This window comes from Aedes albopictus, chromosome 3, assembly GCF_035046485.1.
Source record: "Aedes albopictus strain Foshan chromosome 3, AalbF5, whole genome shotgun sequence".
In the NCBI taxonomy this organism is placed as follows: Eukaryota; Metazoa; Arthropoda; class Insecta; order Diptera; family Culicidae; genus Aedes; species Aedes albopictus.
In genome coordinates, this window is record NC_085138.1 from 89,924,435 (window position 1) to 89,946,261 (window position 21,827).

The 21,827-nt window shown below is 45.2% G+C and overlaps 1 protein-coding gene across 1 annotated transcript in view; it reads left to right on the forward strand.

Moving 5' to 3' along the window:
• Positions 1–21,492, forward strand: part of LOC109423866 (protein tipE) — a 163,491-nt gene extending 141,999 nt beyond the window's left edge. Inside the window, exon 4 of the mRNA XM_062858506.1 lies at positions 18,993–21,492. Coding sequence (XP_062714490.1) covers positions 18,993–19,062 — 70 coding nt within the window. The 3' untranslated portion in view covers positions 19,063–21,492. The remainder of the gene's footprint in view (positions 1–18,992) is intronic.
• The last annotated feature ends 335 nt before the right edge of the window (positions 21,493–21,827 follow it).

The following is a 21,827-nucleotide window of genomic DNA, read 5'->3' on the forward strand; positions in this document are numbered from 1 at the left end:
CATATCGAAAGTCAATAAGTTTGAAATAAATAGTGGAGGATTCATAAGAACAGAGAGTTGATGAACAGTATTTGTTCTTGCAATTCGTAGCTGAAAAATGTAATACCATAAAACTTTTTTGTAAAAATTTGGGCCATTTATTTTATAAACTTTTTCCTATTCTTTTCTATACAAATAAAACTAAATCATCCGCAACAGAAAGTACAAACGAGCTACATGTATTAGTATAGCCTCCAAAAAAGTGAAATATCGGTAAAAGGTCGTAAAACATGCAAGCATCAGCCGGGAAAACGTTTTTCAGAACAGCAGCGACAAATGCTCCGGGCGAGGGCTTCCTTTCAGCATCAGAGGAAAGGGTAAAATCCTTCTCCTCCATCCAGTTCCTGCCTTCGACTCCACAGCAGCGCAGCCAGCCAGCAGCGCTTCAAAACCAGGAGAAAGGCGATATCGAATGAAGCTTCATTAGGAATTCTACTGACGACGACGGACGTCGACTACAACAACAACGACGTTTGGGATGCTATAATAGTCGAATACATAAACACCAAATATACTGGGACCGACCAAGGCGAGGACCGTCCACGGAAAAGGCAGCAAAGAAGCTATACCGACTGCCTGCGTCTTGCTCCCTGTCTTTATACTTGTTGTTACTGGAGGAAAACTTGTAGAACGGCAAGCGCTTGTTAGCAATACACCAGTGAAAACGCTTGAATGAATGACCGACCTTTAAAGCGACTTGTACCGAATCTGCATCTGTTCGGCATTAAATATTGGGGAAGGCGGGGAAAAAGCACTTCTCCTGAGGAAGTACATACATAAGGACTGTTCATTTTATAAAGAGGACAACTTTGCAAGGCTATAAAAAGAAAACGCGTAGTTCAAATTTGAGCAGCCTTGGTTAGTTGTTCAGTACATTATATTAGCAGATAATAACCATAAATAAATTGGGTTAAAATTATTGAACTTCATAGAAATGTGGCAAAGTGATTCGAGCGATCAATTTTTCAATTCCCAAAAACTAATGATAAACACAAAATTTCTGTAAAACATCGGTGTTTTGGTTTTAATTGCATAAAAGTGTTTGCCATGCTGCAGCAGTTTGAGTGATACATATTCTGGCAAAATATAAACCTAATCGATATAATGGTTGTTGAGATATTAAAGTTACAAGTTGGACTCGATTTTCAGAATAAAATTTATTTGTTAATTAAAAATGTATAAAAATATTGAATTTTGAATGTTTTCAATAGACCTAGTCGAAAGTATTAATAATGCAATTTCAAATGCAGAAAACCGCTTCTTGATAGCATTATTGGCTTGGTTACTGTGCTTCATGGCAGTTATCGGAGATAAAACCGCTTCGTTCTTTGAAGGTTTTTCTAAATAACGATGTACTCTATTGCAAATACAACTTAACAATGATGTCGAAAATAAAAATTAACATGTAGTTATTATCAAATAAGGTATATAATCACATAGGGTCAGACCTTGCTGAAAATAAATAATAATAAGCTTCTCTAGAATCAAAAACTTGCATTTATGGAGCAAAAAGTATGCAATTTTTCATTATGGCCATCATTAAGTATTAAATTTATGATGAAGAATGTACTTTAAAGCATATTTTTCTTCGGTATCATTTAGAATGCGATTCTCTTCTATACTGGACAAATTTTGAACTGATTCCGTAGTGTTATTGCATCACTGGACTTAAATAAGTATTTGTTATCAATTTCATTGATAATAAGGCAACTCACTATATCAAGCTGTATAATGCTTGGTGCATTATTACTGACCAACTATTACACTCTACCTTTAGAAGAATAGTATTAGATCCCAACACATTGAACAGTTCATGAAAATTTTAAAGTTATGTATGTGGAAAGTTGTGTAGAATTTTGAGAAATGGGGTTTTATTGAGTTTTAACGAAAACCGCTTCAGTTCCATAACTAAGGACAATTTGTATAATGTTATATTTTTCCTACACTGTAGAATAGCTATGGAAATTTATGCAAAAAAACGATAATGATTTTATTGAAAAATAAAAAAGATATCACACAAATAAGGTGTCCTCTTTATAAAATGAACAGTCCTTACACATACATATCATTTATCAACATCGCATTTAAGGCGAAACTGGAAGCATTTTCTCATTTTTTTGGTTTTTGATTTTTCATTAAATAACGAAGCAATATTTTCAAAATCGGGTTTCGTACACATGTAGAGCATGGATCAAGGAATCTTCTGATTTTTTTGTGGTGGAAAAGTTTTCCATTTTTGCAGAAACCATTTTTTTGTGAAATTTTATTCAAAAATGGTTTCTGCAAAAATGAAAAACATTTTCCACCACGAAAAAAAAAGGAGATACCTTGATCCATACTCTACATGTGTACGAAAACCGATTTTGAAAATATTGCTTCGTTATTTTATAAAAAATCAAAAACCAAAAAGTGAGGAAATGGATCCAGTTTCGCCTTAAGATAAGACATAAACAACAAATACAGAGTTCCCTTGAAAAAGGCCAAACCCATGGCCGAAACTTCGGGTAGAATGAAATAAACCGTTTGAAAATTAAGACTGAGATAGCCGTTTCAACGCAATGACATAAACAACAATAGTACACCACAATACTCGGTTTGTGGCTGCCGCACTCCGTCTTCGGTCACGCCCAATGCTCCGCCCATCGTGCTCTCTGCACCCCACGTCTACTTGTGCCAACCGGATCAGTTGCAAACCCCAAATTTGCAGGGATTTTGTCCGGCATTCGTGCAACATATCATACCCACCGTATCCTTCCGGCCTTGGCTTCTCATTTGCTGCTAGGACCTATTGAAAATTTAGTTGGATTGGACTGCCTCGTCTTTATTTATATTTTTAACGCTTTTTACACAAATTCCCCCAACCTACCTATTTTTACCCTGAGACGTCTTTTGTACCCTTTCGCATCTCATCGACATCGGAGCAAACAAAGCGCAAAATTTAAATCCTGCTTTCTTCATTCAGAACCCGAGATGGAGACGTTGATAAGACACAGTAACAGTAGGTATGGGGTGGGGAACCCAACGCACAAGAAGCGGCTGGCTGCGCTGGCATCAGCCAGCTGGTTTCGGGGTGAGCTTGGCTTGGCATGCCGTACATAGACAATCTGTTGCGGTGTCGAATTGCCAACTTGAAGCATTCTACTACGCCTCGGGAATACTTGATTGGGGAAGCTGTGAGCCTACCTACCAGCCTACGGACGCTTGGATATAAATCTAATTATATCCGTTAACTTTTACTGCGCGCTTTATCTAATGGATAACTGTAGGAAACAATTTGTGGAATATTTAGACTGTTAATGAGGTTATGTTTATAATTAATAGTGTATTAAATGAAATCTCATACTGTGTCAATGAATTCCAAATGTTAAATAAATAATTAAGTTTGCTAAGCTATTAAACTTTCACAACCACCCATAAAATGAACTCCAATAAGCTCCCTTTCCACTTATCTAGTAACTTGTATCCGAGTGCTATTGAACATCTCTAACCCCACGTCTCCACTAGACAGAAACGTTTTGCCATTTTGTTGCCAGAAAGAGAAAGCATTATAGAAATGTTACATCTGTCCGGAAAAAAAATTCACGAGATTTCGGAATCAGGATTCCAGAACCTTTTGTAAGGAGCCACACCACCGTGCCGCCGCCTTTTTTTTTCTTCTTCTAAACCATAGGGGGATAATCTGCAAATAGACACCCTAACAGGAAGGTTAGGATAGTGTGGGGCTGAGGCCGTCTTCTACTACAATAGTAGAAGCCAGGACTACTCTCTCCTCGACCCACTAAACACATTCCTATGGTCGCCAAACCCTACGTCTCTCCGGAACCACCAAGAAGGTATTGCTTCAGAGAGGGGCTAGTGCATATTGCTCCCTCAAGGTTAGCTGCGTAGCCTGCAGCAACGAACATCGATGACTCGCTTTGGAGAGTCCATCACGGAAACATGCTGGCGCTTAGCCAGTTTCCCGAGTGGTCCTCACCACTCCCTTTGTCCTCGGAAGGCGGGCAGGGTCAACCCCGCCCGCGCCCTACTGCTGAGTGGACATCAAGAACTGATGCCCACATGCAACCCGATCTGACCTGCCCGTAAGGAAGGGTATCACTACCCTTCAGGCCCTATCAGATGCATCCGTAGGTTGCAGACAGCAGGGTCTCACCTACCCCGACCCTTGCCGGGGACCCCTTTCCAACCACGGGCTCGGATCCAACCCAGTAGACCGACGCCACGACAGCACCTCTACCGGGACTTCCTCTCTGCGGCCACTTAATCGCTGTAAGGGTCGATCTCGACCGCAGGGCACCGGTATGACCTACGAAGCCGACTTCGAACCCCTGGACCACCTCTTGTACTGCATCTGGACTAGCCATTCTCCGAGTCCACGCGCCACCTCCTCTGTAGCTCCCAGACGATATGGGTAATAGCCGTTGAAACGGCGTTCCAGCCAAACTCATCCCTACACATCCTCTGGACCAAATTGTCCGGGTTTGTGTCCTCCCCGCATGTGGCAAGCATGCGGTCACGCATTGTGCGAAAACGCGGGCACACGAACAAAACGTGTTCCGCCGTTTCCTCTAAACCATTGCACACTGGGCATTCGGGAGAATCCGCATGCCCGAAACGGTGTAGATACTGTCGGAAGCAACCATGACCTGTAAGGACCTGTGTCAGGTGGAATGTAACTTCCCCATGGCGCCTATTAATCCAACTATCTACCCTCGGTATCAACCTATGGGTCCACCTTCCTTTGGTGGGACTGTCCCACGCGCGCTGCCATTTGACCATAGAGGTCATCCTGGCAGTCCTGCGTATGCCTCTTGTGCCGCGCATTTCGAAGCACTCCATGTCCTTACTGATAAGAATGCTGATAGGCACCATACCAGTAATGACGCAGAGAGCGTCGTATGACACGGTACGGTACGCGCTCGCAACCCTCAGGCACATAAGACTGTAAGTACTTTCCAGCTTCCGTCGGTAGCATTCAGTACTTAACGCGGTGCCCCACGCCGGGCCGCCATACCTAAGTATGGACGTAGCAACACTAGCCAGAAGCTTGCGCTTACTGGCGTACACCGCAGAGCTATTGGACCTCATCCGGGACAGTGCCGCAATAGCTGTGGAGGCTCTTTTACAGGCATAATCGACGTGGCTACCGAAGGTAAACTTGTCGTCGATCATCACGCCCAAGTGTTTGACAGAGCGCTTAGACATGATAGTGCACTCTTCTACACTAATCTCCGTCTGCTGCGCCGATTGCATGTTGTTAACAACCGTCACCTCTGTCTTGTGGTGAGCCAACTCCAGTTTCCTGGACCGCATCCACGCCTCCACAACCTTGATCGAGTGGTTGGTAGTCAACTTTACCTCCTCGATCGTTTCACCGTAGACTTCGAGCGTAATATCATCGGCAAATCCGACAATCACCACTCCCACTGGGTACTCTAACCTCAACACCTCGTCGTACATGACATTCCATAACACCGGACCCAGGATGGAACCTTGCGGGACTCCTGAGGTTATGTGAAAGCACTTCCGACCCACCTCCGTGTCGTAAACTAGTACGCGATTCTGAAAGTAGCTTCCGAGAATCTTGTACAAGTACTCCGGTATCCCCAGACGCAAGAGCGCATCGGCAATAGCAGCCCAACTGGCGCTATTAAATGCATTCCTTACATCCAGAGTCACTACCCCGCAGAAGCGAATTACCCTCCTCTTAGGCTCAAGTGCTTTCTCGGCGGTTTTCGTAACCGACAAGATAGCGTCTACGGTGGACCTCCCCTTCCGGAAGCCATACTGGTTGCTCGAAAGACCATTTACTCCCTCAGTGAACCGCAACATTCTATTGAGGATGATCTTTTCGAGCACCTTCCCCGCCGTGTCAATCAAGCATATTGGTCTATATGCCGACGGGTTTCCGGGTGGTTTCCCCGCCTTTGGCAATAGTACCAGGCTCTGCCTCTTCCAAGCTTCTGGGAAAACTCCCTCGTCCAGGCATTTCTGCATAGCAGACCTGAACATCTCGGGAGCCTCTGCAATGGCTACTTTTAAGGCCAGGTTCGGAACTCCGTCCGGACCTGGGGCCTTACCTACGCTAAGGGACTTAGCTATCCCCGCAAGTTCCACATCGGTGACCCTCTCCTCATCGCCAGCCCCAGTCCCCGGCTGTCCTACGAAAGGAGGCCAAGGACTAGGATCATGACGCGGAAAAAGTCCTCCAATGATCCCCTCCAACATCTCTGGAGATTGCTCTGTAGGAGCCATCACACCTCTCGTCTTGGCCATAACGATCCTGTAGGCGTCACCCCACGGGTTCGTATTGGCACTCTGACAGAGACCCTCAAAGCAGGCCTTTTTGCTTGCTCTTATCTCGGTCTTGAGCGCGGCTTTTGCAGCGGCGAACACCACCCGCCGTTCGTTTCGCTCTTCCTCTGATCGTGCTCGCTGCATCCGCCGCCTAGCCCGTAGGCAGGCGCGGCGCAGGTCCGCAATCGCGTCGGTCCACCAGTAAGCCGGTGGCCTCCCATTTCTAGGGTGGACTCGCCTAGGCATGGTCGCACCACACGCACGTGAGAGCACCGCTACCAGCTCGTCGCCGTCTAAACCGATTAAGTTTCGCTCACGGCGGAGCGCTTCCCTAAATACCTCTTCGTCGAAGTATGATGTCTTCCACCTACGAGGGCTTGGCCTTGGCCTAGCCGCCTCTTCTTCTATCCGCTGTCTGCTGTTGTTGTAGTCGATACTGTAGCGAACCGTCAGGTAGTCGCTGTGAGTGTAGCCATCATCTACTCTCCAGTTCGGACTACTTGTTAGGCCAGGACTACAAAAGGTCACGTCAATAATTGACTCCGCTCCGTTTCGACTATAGGTACTCTTGGTACCGACGTTAGCCAAGTCGACATCTAAGATGGCCAGTGTTTCTAGCAGGATCTGACCCCGCTGGTTCGTGAAACGGCTTCCCCATTCCACAGCCCAGGCATTGAAGTCACCCGCTATTACCACCGGCCTCCGCCCTGTTAGCACGGTCGTTAGGCGGTCCAGCATTTGCATGAACCGCTCGATCGGCCACCGCGGAGGCGCATAACAGCTACAGAAGAAGACCCCGTTTACTTTGGTGACCACGAAGCCCTCATAGGTAGTAGACACCAACTCCTGCACGGGGTATTTACCCGTCGTCCATATCGCCGCCATTTTTCTGGTCCCATCCGAGACCCAGTTGCCGTTGCCGGCGGGTACTCGGTATGGATCCGAAATGATGGCGATATCCGTCTCCCACTCAGAAACCGCCTGACAAAGCAGTTGCTGAGCCGCATCACAGTGGTTCAGGTTCAGCTGCGTTACCTGCACTGTGATTTGTTGTTCACTGCGGCTTTCTTGAAGGCCGGGCACCTTGGACCACCCGTTGGATGTCTGTTGTTCGAGGATTTCCCGGTACAGATCATACAGATGGGTGGACTCGTGCAGCTTTGGGCCTTATGACCTTCAGCGCCGCATCGCCGACACAGTTTGCGCCTGTCAGGGCCTTTACAGTCCCACGACTTGTGTCCTGGATCCAGACACCTAAAGCAAACCTCTGGTGGCTCGTGGAATGTCAAAGGACATACGCACCAGCCCACCTTTATCCGCCCTACTTTAACGGACTTTTTAACGTCCGCCACAGGTAGCTGAACCAGAGCTATCTGTGTCCCTGCTGGCCCCTTCCGCAGCCTGACGGCTGTGGCGGCCACCTGAACATCGCACTGTTGCCGCAGTGCCGTGACGAGCTCTCCCGCATCGGTGATCTCGTCTAGGTCTTTAACCTTCAGAGTCGCCTCATGCGTAAGAGCCCTCACCTCCACTCCATCACCAAGGACCTCTTCAGGCAGCCTCTTGTAGGCGGCGCCCTTGTGATCCTTCTCGCGCTTAAGCTCCAGGATCATTTCGCCCGTACGAGTACGTCTGATACTGCGTACGTCGGCTCCAAGACCCTCAAGCTTGGCGTCGCACCTCATCGCCTTCAAGACGTCCGAGTATTTCGACTGTTCAGTCTTGATGACGAGCACGTCACCTTTCTCGCGCTTGGCACGTACCCTCCTGCGCCTTGGCTTGGCGCCCTGCTCTTCTACCTGCGGATTCCTCTTCTTCTTCTTCCGCTCTACCTTTGTCCAAGGAGGGTCCTCTCCTTGGATCGCCCTGCTCTGTGGCTGCTGAGGGCCCACCAATGGTCGCAACCCCTTGTTCCCATCGTTCCGGGACGGGCCAGCCTTTTCAGGCCCACCCTTCCCAGCTTTCCGGGAACCCTGGCTGGGGTCCGACTTTCCGGCATTACCACCGGCTTTCGGGGTTATTATACGCCTGGCCTTGCGGGCGCCGCCAGACAGCTCCTCACCTGACGGCTGCCTCGGCCGCTTCTGCGAATGCTTGTCACGTTTGTCACGAGCATTCGCTTCCACTCTCTTCGGACTACCCGCGAAGGAGAAGGCCTCCGTTTGTGTAAACTTCGACGCATTTTCCTTTGCAGGTTCCGCCGCTGCGGCAGCCAGCAACGCGACCGCGTGCTCCTGCTTGGCCTCATCGACAGACACTCTAAGCCGAAGCAAGGCCGTTTTCAGGTCCTTGCTGATATTCGACTTAGTTGTCGCAAAGTCGATGATTTTGCCAAGCTGCTGCTCAGCTACCTCTAATACGGGCCGTCCTTTTCCTACTTCTTGGCTGATGGCCCTCAGCAACCACGCTCCGTCCATAACCTCCACCGGCTGGCTTGCCGTGGAGTGGACAGGAGCTCCCACGCTTGAGCTGCGTAAGCAGCTTCCAGCATCTGACTCCTCGCTTCTCCTTGTTGGAGACCTCAACAACCCGCTTCTTGCGAAGGGGTTGATCGCACCACTACTACCTACTGCACCTGATTTTTGAATTTGATTGGATTTGTTACTCATATTTAATTCCCACGAGTCGCACGAGAAAGAATGTCCACCACGCCAGAGCTCTGCATTAACGCGGTAAGGGACAGCTTACTGTGGGGGGTGCCCAGGTACCCCACAGGCTCCGTTAAAGATCGAGCATCTTTTTCACCCCCTCGATCACTCATTCCTCGGCACGGGTCGCTTGACACCTTGAATTGGGGTTAGTAGTCCTATTCTTAGCCGGCAACTACGCGGCTGACTCGCAAGCGGGGGGGTGCGTCAGGCCCCAGGACATCCGTCCCTGCTGCCCCGTGCCGCCGCCTGCAAGAAGCGGAGTGTTATAGGTACAGTGGAACTGCTGTGCCTTTCTTATGAAACACGGGAGACCACGGCAACGGAGAAACGATTACGCCAGTGCAGCAGAGGATGGAAATGATCCAACTCGCACGCTGAGGGAAATTAAGGACGGCATCTTGAATACCATTCACCAGCTCAAAGTCAACAAAGCAGCTGGTAAGGATGGATCGCAACTGCAATAATCAAGATGGGTCCAGAAAAGGCCCACCGCCTGACTGCACGGTTAACAGTTAGGATCTGGGAATCTGAATAGCTACCAGACGAGTGGAAGGAAGAGGTCCCCCTTTCCCTTAGTCAGAGCTAAACCTGCTCAGGTAATACTAATATCCATAGGACCTCTTTTTGTATGGACCTTAAATAGGTCTGCCGTCCAGCATACGGTTCGGCCCACGGAACCGGGAACGGTTCCCGCGCCTAAACCGTAAAGGAGCTACATCGTCCTTCCGGACGGATGCTCGGGCAAAGGTCCTAAATGTAAAGGAGATATTCCCTCTCAGCCGTTCAAGGTGGCCATGCTACGGTCGCACAGTGGAGCACCTAGTACATCAAAACTGATCAAAATTATTTTGACGTGTTTTCGCAACCCAAATACAACCCAAATTAGTGTTGAAACGTATTTCATAGTTTTCAATGAATTTTATAACAATAAATTCACCTAGCAGTGAGAAACAACCAAGCTAACTGACTTCAACAAGATTTTTTTTTAAATATTTATACCACCATTCCATAGAAAATTGATATAGTGTGTCTCCGAACATCGTGATACTTGGTGGTTTTGTAGTTTATCGAAAAAAAATAAGACCCGTATTTTTTTTTTATTTCATCATTAGTGTGACCAATTTTATAATTGTAAAAATCAAGATTTTTCGAAACTAATTTTTTTCAAAAAATCACAGCTTTTGAACCAGTTGACCGATTTTAAACTTCTTTTTTTTTGCTTGAAAGCTGTTGAATTCTAGTTTTCAGCAAAAATACGTTCAGAGGGCCAAATAGTGTTTTTGCGCAAATAATAGCATATAATAATATAATTATAACGATTTTTTCAAAGTGTTGCAACTTTTGAAATCGGAAACATCCGGTAGGTTTTCTTTCTGCATTTGAAAGAGGAACAATAGTTTTATCATACACTAAAAGCAGATTTCCCGGAAACAGCCGGCAAATTAACTTATTTCATTTTGAATGTACGGTAGAGGATTCCATCAAATTTTTTTTTTCAATATTTTCATATATTGTATGTAAATTTAACGTCAATTAATTTGGGTTTCAAATCAACAGAATAACAACATTTACCTTCTTTAACAAACTGCATCGTTGAATTGATTGACTATTAATTTTATTCACTTTGTACGGTCAAAACTTGCACGCGCAGTGAGTTATATCAAAGAAAACGGCTAACATTCAGCTTCACTAAACCTCTTCTGATAAGCGTAAACAAAACATTTGGACACTGATAACTACACTTGGCAAAAACACAACGGAAAACCCAATTACTTCATTTTGAGTTTTTCCACTTATGATCAGGTTTTGATATGATTTACTCCAATGTGGGTCGGCCGATTGCACGCTAACGCCGCTCAGCACTAAAGTGCATAATTTCCAGACTACACCAAAAATGTGTAACCCTTGCACATTCACAAAATCAGCTCCTGTGTCCGCAAAATCGTTAAATTCGCAAAAAATTGTGTACAGCAATCTAGCTTGGTTCACTAGTGACCTTGGAAAACAAAAAAATTATCGACATTTCGCATCCAGACGAGTGTACGAGCTGTTTTTGAGAATGTGTAACTGTAACTCATTTTTGTGTGGTCTGGAAATTATGCACTTATGAGTAGGGCTTACACATTCTATGTGCTGAGTGGCTTTAGCGTGTGCGTCCATGAGGGAATATAGGCAATAGTCATGCTTGGAACGGACGAATCCCAACTTCAGGAGCGCTTGATTGAACTTCTCGTTCCAACACCGAGGGGATTGCTTCAACCCGTAGAGTGATTTCAACAGTCGGCACACCGGTCCTGGGTTCACCATCCGGAACTTCCATGTATATCGTTTCCCTCAGGTCACCACGCCGTCTTCACATGCATTTGGTGAAAAAGGAATCCTCGTTGAACACCGACGGCCAGAACCATTCGTATCGTCGTCAGCTTCGCAACGGGGGCATACGTTTCGTGGTTGTCAAATCCAGATTTGTGTAAGAATCCCCTGACGACCAGTCTTGCCTTTCGCCGGACAGGATTCCCTCCCTCATCTTCTTTGGTACGGAAGACCCACTTGGATTGGAGGGGTTTGAAGCCGGCTGGACATGGCACCAGCTTCCACACACCGTTTGCTTCCACGGATTTGAGTTCCTCGCCAACTGCATCCATCCACAGCTGCCGGTCACCTCGCGCTCTGATATCATCGTACGTTTACGGGGGATCTGGGAGCTTGCGCTCCCGTTCACTACGCCTGGTGTTAGACTCCGAACAGTCATTACCTCTCAATTATGAAGGGAGCGCGCCAGGATTTTCAAATTGATCGTCAGTTTCAACTTCAGCTTCATCTTCGTCGCCACTCGATACCGGAATCGGATCCTCCTAGTTAACCTGCTGATTAGTCTCCTCGGCCGGATACACCGTCGGAATCACCAACGGAACGATTCTTCATCATCTTCCATAGAGTACGGTAAAGAGTTTTCGTCGAATTTGATGTCACGGGCAACGAAGACCTTCCTCGATGTCCTATCCCAGAGTCGATAGCCGTTGGGTGCATAGCCGATCATCACCGCCTCCTGACTCTTGTTGTCTAGCTTCTTCCTCAGTTGACCAGGCACCGAGGCAAACGCCTTGCATCCGAAAATCCTCAACTTGGAAAAGTCAGGTTTGGCACCGGTCTAATATTCAGTAGGTGTACGATTATCAGGAACACCAGCAGTAGGGCAACGATTCAGGATATACGTACTAGTAAGCACCGTTTCGGACCACATGTACTTCGGCATATTTGAATCAATCAGCATTGTGCTCACCTTTTCAGTAAGCGTGCGGTTGAATCTCTCCGCAACACCGCGGTGCACCGTTCTGCTGCGGCGAATACGCTACGGTTGGTTGGACTTGAATTCCCTTCTGTCTGTAGTACGCTTCTTGTTCCTTCGAGCAGTATTCCCTTCCTTGATCTACTGTTAGTTTGCTGATCCGTTTCTCAAACTGAGCTGTCACGATACTCTTGAAAAAAGACCAAATACTTCGGACTTCCTTTTTATCACGTAGACGCATGCAAAGTGACTGTAATCATCGATGAAAAACACAAAGTATCTTGATCCGTTCCAGGCCGGGGGATCCATCGGCCCACAGACGTCCAAGTGCATCCGCTCCAGTAAACGTCCAGCTCTTTCACGAGTTCTGTCGAAGGGTTCTCGGCATTGCATGCCAAGGACACAGGTATCGCAGAATCCAACAGCATTGACCTTCGACCCGATTCCTTCTACCATATTGTACCACACCAACACATATTTATCATGGTCTAGCTAGCGTGACCCAACCGACGGCGACGGTACCAAAGGTTCCCAACACCCACGGCTCAAAGATTAGCTGAAGCTCCTGCAACATCCATGTCTAAATTGAGCACATACCAATTACCTCTGAGATTTGCTACTCCGACAACCGAGTCATCTTCCTTCATGATCGCTTGATGCTTTCCACCACGGCTTGTGAACAGGACTTCGATTCCACCTTGGGACATTTTCTTCACGGACAGCGAGTTTCCTCTCAGCTTGGGGACGAAGATAACGTTTTTCATCTTGAAGCTCACACCTTCTATCGAAAGCCCTGTTACTTCTCCTTCGTACTTTCCAACAATCGAAACACCGTCCTTGGCCACATCTATCATGAACGGTTCTTCGAGCTTCATGACTAACTGCATACAGTCCACGTTGTTCACTAGATGAGCGCTACTTCCGGAATCGACAACGAAGCTCGACCTATTCCGCTCCACTTGCGCCGGCATCTTGTTGACCATGAACGGAACCGATTTGGTCCCAACAGCAGCATTGACCTTAGCTTCGGATTTCTTGACGCGATAATCCTTCTGCATGTGGCCTTATTTGCCGCAACGATGGCACTTGCCGAGAAACTTCTTAGATTTCTTGCTTCCTCCTCCGATAAACGCAGCGCTTCGATCCTGACAAGAATCTTCTATTGGATCAGATCTCTTGGATTCTCCTACCAACAATCGTTGCTTCACGGTGTCCAACGTCAGGTCGTTTTCACCGATGTTCTCCAAAGCCGTTACCAAAGAGTCGTAGGTGTCGGGAAGGGTAAAAGATAACTGCGAAACCGTATCGTTCTGCTCGAGTTTCGCGCCAGCGGTCTTGAGTTGCCGTACGATGTCATCAAGCCACTGGAAATGACGCCGCATTGAAGTTCCCTCCTTGATCCGATGTACATATTTCGTTTACGTGGACGTATTACGTTGAAAACGGTTGCTGGTGGGAATCCTGAGCGCTATTAGGCTCGTTTAGTTGCCAAAGAATACCTATAACGGAAGCATCTTGATTATGAAGAGATATTCGCCCCTGTAGCAAAACTTTCGACGTTCCTAGCGGTTCTGGCTGTCGTGATCACAGATTTTCGAGAAAACAGATTTGAAAAATACTTCATTATTTTAAGCCACTGGGATCGAGCGAGATGAGGGCGGCATGTATTTATCTCAAAAAAGCGTTAATCTCGGAAAATCCTGTTACGTTTACGTTACGCCCCTTACTTACTTACTTTACCTTACCGATCAGGCTAAGGCCGGGGTGGCCTCTTCTGTACATAGTAGCCGTCTCCATTCCACTCGGTCCATGGCTGTTTGTCTCCAGTTCCGCACTCTGCGTAGGGTCCGCAGATCGTCCTCCACTTGGTCGACCCACCTAGCTCGCTGCGCTCCACGTCTTCTTGTACCGGTCGGATGACTCTCGAGAACCATGCTAGTCGGGTTGCTATACGACATCCTGATGACGTGACCCGCCCACCGTAGCCTCCCGATTTTCGCGGTGTGGACGATGGTTGGTTCTCTCAGCAGCTGGATGCAGCTCGTGGTTCATTCGCCTTCTCCAAGTCCCGTCTTCCATCTGCACTCCGCCGTAGATGGTACGCAACACCTTCCGTTCGAAAACTCCAAGGGCGCGTTGGTCCTCTGCACGTAGGGTCCATGCTTCGTGCCGACTACCGGTCTAATCAGCATTTTGAAGATTGTTAACTTCGTGTTACGGCAAACTTTATTCGATCGTGGAGTTCTGCGGAGACCAAACAATGAACGATTTACTGCCACAATGCGCCTCTGAATTTCTCTGCTGGTGTCATTGTCGGCGGTCACCAGTGAGCCCAAGTACACGAAATCTTGAACCTCCTCGATTTCATCACCGTCGATATAAATTCGGGGTGGCGGGCGCGGTGATTCCTCCCTGGGGCCCTTTGCCATCATGTACTTTGTTTTCGACACATTAATGACTAATCCGATTCGCCTGGATTCACTCTTTAGTCGGATGTACGTTTCCGCCATCGTCTCAAATTTACGAGCAATAATATCAATATTATCAGCGAAACCAAGCAGCTGAACGGACTTCGTCCATCACCTTGCCGTAACCTTCTGCGATATTCGAAGGGACTCGAGAGTGTCGCTGATACTCGAACTACGCACATCACTCGATCCATCGTCGCCTTGATTGATCGTATCAGGTTATGCGGGAATCCGTATTCGTGCATAATCTGCCATAGCTGTTCTCGATCGATTGTACCATACGCCGATTTGAAATCAATAAACAAGTGATGTGTGGGCACGTTGCATTTACGGCATTTCTGCAACACCTGGCGGATGGCGAACATCCGGTCAGTTGTACCGCGTTCACCCTCAGTAGTGTGATCGCGCGGTAGTGCCCGCAATTCAACTTGTCACCCTTTTTGTAGATGGGACACACGATACCTTCCATCCATTCCTCCGGTAATACTTCCTTCTCCCAAATCATGATAATGACCCAGTGTAGTGCTCTCACCAGTGATTCTCCACCGTATTTTAGAAGCTCACTCGGTAGTTGATCTGCTCCAGTGGCTTTGTTGTTTTTCAACCGGCCAACCTCCTCCTCAATCTTTTGGGGGTCAGGGGCCGGAAGACTTTTGTCCTGTGCACATACTCCTAGATCTGTTACCACGCCACCTTCGGTACTTGCAACGTCGCCGTTGAGGTGCTCATCGTAATTCTGCCGCCACCTCTCGACCACCTCACGCTTGCTCGTGAGAATATTCCCGTGATTGTCTCGGCACACGTTGGCTTGTGGAACAAAGCCTCTGCGCAAGCGGTTCAGCTTCTCGTACAACTTTCGTGTGTTCTTAGCGCGGTACAGCTCTTCCATCGCTTCGCGATCTCGTTGTTCCTGCTGGCGCTTCTTGATCCGAAAGACTTAGTTCTGCCTTAAACTATACTGAAGCTTATGAACACCCCAAACCCTTTGAAACACCTTGAAACCTCTTGAAAAGTCCCCTCAATTCCCTTAAACTTTACTGTAGCCCTCTGAAACTGCCTGTAATTCTGTGAAATACTTTTAAACGCCCTGAATGCCTTGGAACCACCCCCCCCCCCCCGAGACCCCCTAGTCTTTCCTTGAACTCTACTAAAGCTGCCTGATATCTCCCGAAACCTTTCTGTCCACGCAAGGGAATCCTCTTCGGAGCTCAACCCGCGGGACAACGACGGAGTGGACAGATTCGGAGTTCGGTCACTGGTTCGCGGGGAAAGGTCACTGCACTGTGGGGTTTTCGATCGTTGCAAAAATGGTCACTTCACTGCGTCGCTCGTTGCACAACGTATATTTCGCGACCGCACGGGTCAAAGAGACGGTAGTAACTAACTTCAATTCGAACTTTCTCCTCCATTTGGGAAATTTGTGCTACCCTACTCAAGTCCCAAGTAGATTCGCGAAATGCCTTTAAACTCCTTTCAAACTCTGCTGAGTAATTTATAAGTCGGTAACCAATCCCGGGTAGACGTGAATATCATAATCATATCTTAAAACGATCAAATTTTGAAGTCATATCTTAATATGATATTGATGAGATATTCAAAAAGTTGCCAAATATCTGCTCAATATCTCATCGTGATATGATTTCAAAATTAGTACTTAATTTGATCTTTGGAAAGCCTAGTGCAACCCGCTGTATAAATGTCGAAATTTCCCAACATTGCGCATAAAAACTATTTTAAGTTTTCAACTTTCATTATGCGCCGTCCCCAAATAACGTAACGCTTCAGGAGATAGGGGTTCAATAAATTCCGTAACACTCCAGGGGAATAGAGAATACAGCCTAGCGTTACGACCCATACAAAAAAGTTGGAGTTATCATACAAAAGGACATTATGGATTCCGCCAGATCCTAATGAACCAACCACCGAGTTCAAAAATATCGAATTTAGCGTTACATAATAAATAGATGTTCCTTTATGTACACCACAAATTTTACAAACGAGCACTGCATTTGCTGGTACGAATCCTATAAATGAATAACCGGACAATTTGGGAACTTTATCGGCCCGCTAAGTAAAATACGTCCATTTCGAAAAATGGACCGTTTGATTCTAAATTCAACAAAACATACCGCTGCACACGACAAGCTTTTTGAGTTTCAACCAACGAATTGCGTAGCGATTCTGCCTCGGGTATATGAACAGACGACTACGATCTTCTAAATGTTTCCAAAGCTTTTCTGGACGACAGTTCACAATAGAGCACGATCAGAGAAGTACATACTAGATTTTTAGCTGATTTTTTATGGCTAGAAGGTAAATTCTCCGTTTCTGTAACGAAATTATGCAGGAGGCGTGGGTATTATGATTCCTTGCCTTATTTGGTGCAGTTGGAATAAAAGTTTGGAAAACTTTGTTGCAAGAAATGGAGAAAACAATAACACAGTTACCTAAAGTTTTGCTCAAGCACCATTAGATTAGGCAAGGAATCATAACAGCCAGGCTTTTTGCGTCATTTCGTTGCAGAGATTGAGAATTTACCTTCTCACCATACAAAAATTCAGCTCATTACTACAATCTAGTACTTCACTGATTGCGTCCTATTGGTGGAAATTCGTCCTATTTTAAGCGCAAAATAAATCAAACATGTTTCTATGCATGTCGTTTCTAAAGTTTGGATCACTAGCTTTGTTAACAATTCAGAGAAAGAGCATTAAATGTGAAATCATCTAGAGAAAAGTGCTCTCTTAGTTTAGAAAAATATGCAATTCCTAATTGAGCCTTAATTCATTTTTATTTTCCATACCATCACGTCAGTTTGCCAATTTTGGGTGGAAACTGTATTAATATTCTGCAATAGAACATTTATCATTGAGAAATCTGAAAAATACTGCTCGAGATCAAAATTAGCTCTTCACATTTCCATCTGCAACATCCACAAATCGAAACATCTGAAAATTACTGCTCACGATCGAAATCAGTTCTTTGACACATTCATCTATAACATCCGAAAATTGTAAGATCTGAAAACTACTATTCAAGATCATAATTAGTTCTTTCACACACCCATCTACAACATGGCGGAACCAAACCAACACAGCTACCATGACTCGCAAACACCTTGGAAAACGTAGAATATGATGCTCCTGTTACCTCCTATTTTCAGATATGGATCGTAGTGCAGTGGTAATGTCACTGCTCATAAATCGCAAGGTCATAAGTTCGATTCTGGTCGTGGTCATTTTTTCTTTTTTTACTCTAATCCATCTGCCAGATCATTTTATGATATTGGTTAGATATGTTACAGCCCACATCTCCCCAGATATTAGTCTGATCTTATAACATCAAAATGAGATATTATTATGTTCTTCCCCATACTAATTTTTGATCTTATTTTTGATCTTTTATCTCTTATGTCAAACAAACCAATAGCGTATTATGATCTCGAGTATTTCACTGAGGAATATCAAATGATGACATTGTTCTGATTTTTACTTCTACTCGGGATGCTCATGCTCATGCTATATACAGTAATGGTTACCCGATTTTGTAAGCATATTTTGCACAAGGGCAACACAATCGTGTTTATGTTAGCATGGCCATTTTATATTCATTATTAATGTATCAACTTTTCCTTGGGAATTATATTTAAACTACGAACAAATGACCCATATAGCAACAGCTATAAATGCGTGTGTATTCAGCATGACCATGCTGAGGGGGACGGGTTCAATTTCCCGTTGGTCCAGGAACTCGTGATGAAAATTGCCTTGACTTCCTTGGGCATAACATCATCTTTTTTTTCTGTATTAACGAGATTTTTAGCCCTTGGCTAGTTCATCTCGGGACCCACGCTTTACTTCCCTTCCGAAGGAAGAACTCACATTTTGTGAGTTTGCCGGGAGTGGGATTCGATCCCAGGTCCTCGGCGTGATAGTCAAGTGTTCTAACCATCACACCAGGTCCGTTCCACAACATCATCTTCATGCCTGCCACACGATACAAAATACATGCAAAATACTCGTTAGCAGAGGAAGTTCTCAGTAAATAAATGTGGAGGTGGTCATAGAACACTAAGCTGAGTAGCAGGCTTTGTCCCTGTGAGGACGTTACGCCAAGAAGGAATAAATAAAGTAAAACACTGGTTTCAGTGCATGATACAAGATTACGGTCATTTACCTCTAAATCGTCATCAATCCTCATAAACCTTATGATTCTAATCAATTTTTCCATCTCTTCTCTCACTTGCAGCGATTCGTCGATATCGACCCGGGTGGACATGCTAACGCCCGCGATCGAAGTCTACAAGCCGCCCCTCTGACACAAGGACGACACCCTGGAGAGCAACCTCGGCAATCCATCGACCAGTAGCGATCTATGACGAGGTGCACTGTTGCTGGCGGTACGCCTCTACTGCTGTTGCCTGAACTAGGGTAGTAAGCGAGGTTCTTCCCACCCCAACCAAAACACACATCTGGATTCTGATACACACCAGCCAACAGGCCAACAGCATCAGCAGCAGCAGAAGCAGCGTGGCATCACATCAACCGTTAGATGTGAGTGAGCGTACCGTACCTATAACATCGAACGTAAGTTTCCGGTGAAGACGGAACCCTTCACGGAGCCTTCATCATCAGGTGAATCGGGTAGCATCGGTGGTAAGTTTTATCGAGACACCAGGGAAGACGCGGAAGAGGACGTAGGATGGCGATAAAATCATCTCTGTGCTACTATAGAAAGGGGGTAGGAATGTGGATTAGGGCGCGGCTGTTATTACGACATTCTGCTCAACCGCAATTTTGTTTCCCTTTTCTGGATACGTATCACATAAGTAAAGCTATTTCTGAGTTTACATGGTAAATTTGATTACTGTCGAATAAGTCTTATGGCTCTAGGTGTTTCACCAATCTTTTCTTTGGAAACTCTGCGTGAAGTAACAACGTGAGTTTCACTGTAAATGCGTCTAGCAGTTCCCCAAAAATATTTTAAATATCTGTTGAAAGAACTCCTGCAGTTATTTCTTCATTGAACAATTCCACAACTTATAGCAAAACGTTTTATTGAACGTGCGATATACTGTCCAGTATAATCTGTAAAACTATCAGTTTCTTTGTCATTTTTGTTTACTTAAAAATTGTACACACTCAGAGCTACACAATTTTTTTAAAAGCTCAAATCGTTCTCATTACATGAAAATCACATGAATATTGGTGATGAAATTCAAATTTACATGGACATCTGAGATATCTTTTACCATGTGACTCACTTCCGAAATAGCATACGAATTTTGGTTTTATTCAATTTCGAAAAATCAGCCGTACCCTACTCTAGCAAAGTTATTATATACACGTTAGTGTCATAAATTAGAAGCACAGGGTACTCGTATGTACGTAGGTAGAGGAGGATCATGCTGCTGCTACTGGTTGGGGAGCCAGGTCGACCGACACACGGATGTCATCGCAGGACGATGATGGTTCCGCTTTATCTGACCTATCCTTTCTCGGTGTTACTGTTGTTATAATTGTTGATGTGTCGCTCTGGCGTTGGAGAGCGACTTGGGGGTGTCGATTCTGGCAGATGGTGACGGTGAACTGTTTCTTAAAGTAGATTCGCTCCTCGTGGACATGCCCTTGAGCTTTGCGAATCAGGAAGACTTTTAGGATACGAAAAAGTATTTGATAAATCTTGGGGAAGTTATTTAATAACTGTTAAAGACAGTTGCTCAAGGAATTTAAAAGCAAATGAGCCGTCATTGAGAACCACTGGCCACAGTAGCAGCATGAAATAAAACCATCATATTATAAGTATAAATTTTCAACCGATGTATACTTGAATCGCCCGAGACTTCAAGGGCGTCTAACATAGCAAAAAGTAACAGCAGCAGTAGCAAATCTACCAAACCAAAAAAGAAACTGTCTCTTCTGGGTGTCAAATTAAGCAGCAAATCGATCTAATAGGATTAAAACCAATTGACTAAAAAGAAATGAATATAGAGGAAGACAAAAAAAAATGAGCAGAGCTATAATCTAAGTAGCAAATCACACACTAAAGTGGAATCCCATGTAAGGTGTAAGGCTATACATATATACAACACACGTACCGTTAACACATACCAAGAGAATCCAAATCTCTTAGAAACAGCCCCACACACATACATGCAACATGCCGCCGGACTCCCACCCGAGACGAGTTTCGGGGGGAAATGATATGTGTGTGAACTGAATATAACGCAGAACAGAAGCGAGCAGACGTAATTCCGTAGCAAATAGCAGTTTAAAACCGAGAAAAGGGGTGAAATTTATAGTCTAAGTAGGATTAAACAAGGTAAACCGTAGGATTAAGGATTACACAAATTGATTAGGCGATACATATTGGAGAAGCTGGACGTTGGAAGGCACGGTGCAGTGGTGGGTGGGATGTGTGAAATGTTTTTTGCGTGTTGAATTGTTTCGGCTTTGAGGGTGGTTCGGGAATTACAAAGAACGTCGTTGCATTGCTAGACTGATTCGAAGTCAACTACTGGACTAAAACTTCGGCCTAGCTAATGAATGTCGCTCACTAATTAGATCGAGCAGTGTCAGGGGTGAGATTGAAGGTAATCAATCAATACAGCAATCGACATCTTACTTTAACAGCCTAAAGGACGAAAGAATAACAGAGATTAATGATTCTTCTTCATGTTATGACTGTTTTTGTAATTCTCGTACAACTAAGTTGTACCGAAAGGCTATCATTTCACTTCACAAACAAATTTCCCAGACAAAGCTTAGTTAATTAGGTATTAACAAATTAGTTAATTAGGTAATTAACAATCGACGAGCTGAGAAAATGTCCGTCTATGTGTGTGTGTAACTATAATGTTCGAATCGAAGCTTAACTGAAAATTAATTAATGTTTCGACAAAACGAGCTGAAAAACTTGTCTTTTTTTCTGGCAGCTGCCATAATTTTACCTGAGAACAATTTACCTTCTTGGTTTACTTTTCTACTCATGCCATTGTCTATTTTGTAAAATTTATACATATTATTCTATTCCATTGTTTTTCTGCTCAGTAAAAAATAATTATTTCCTCCTCTTCTGATTTTT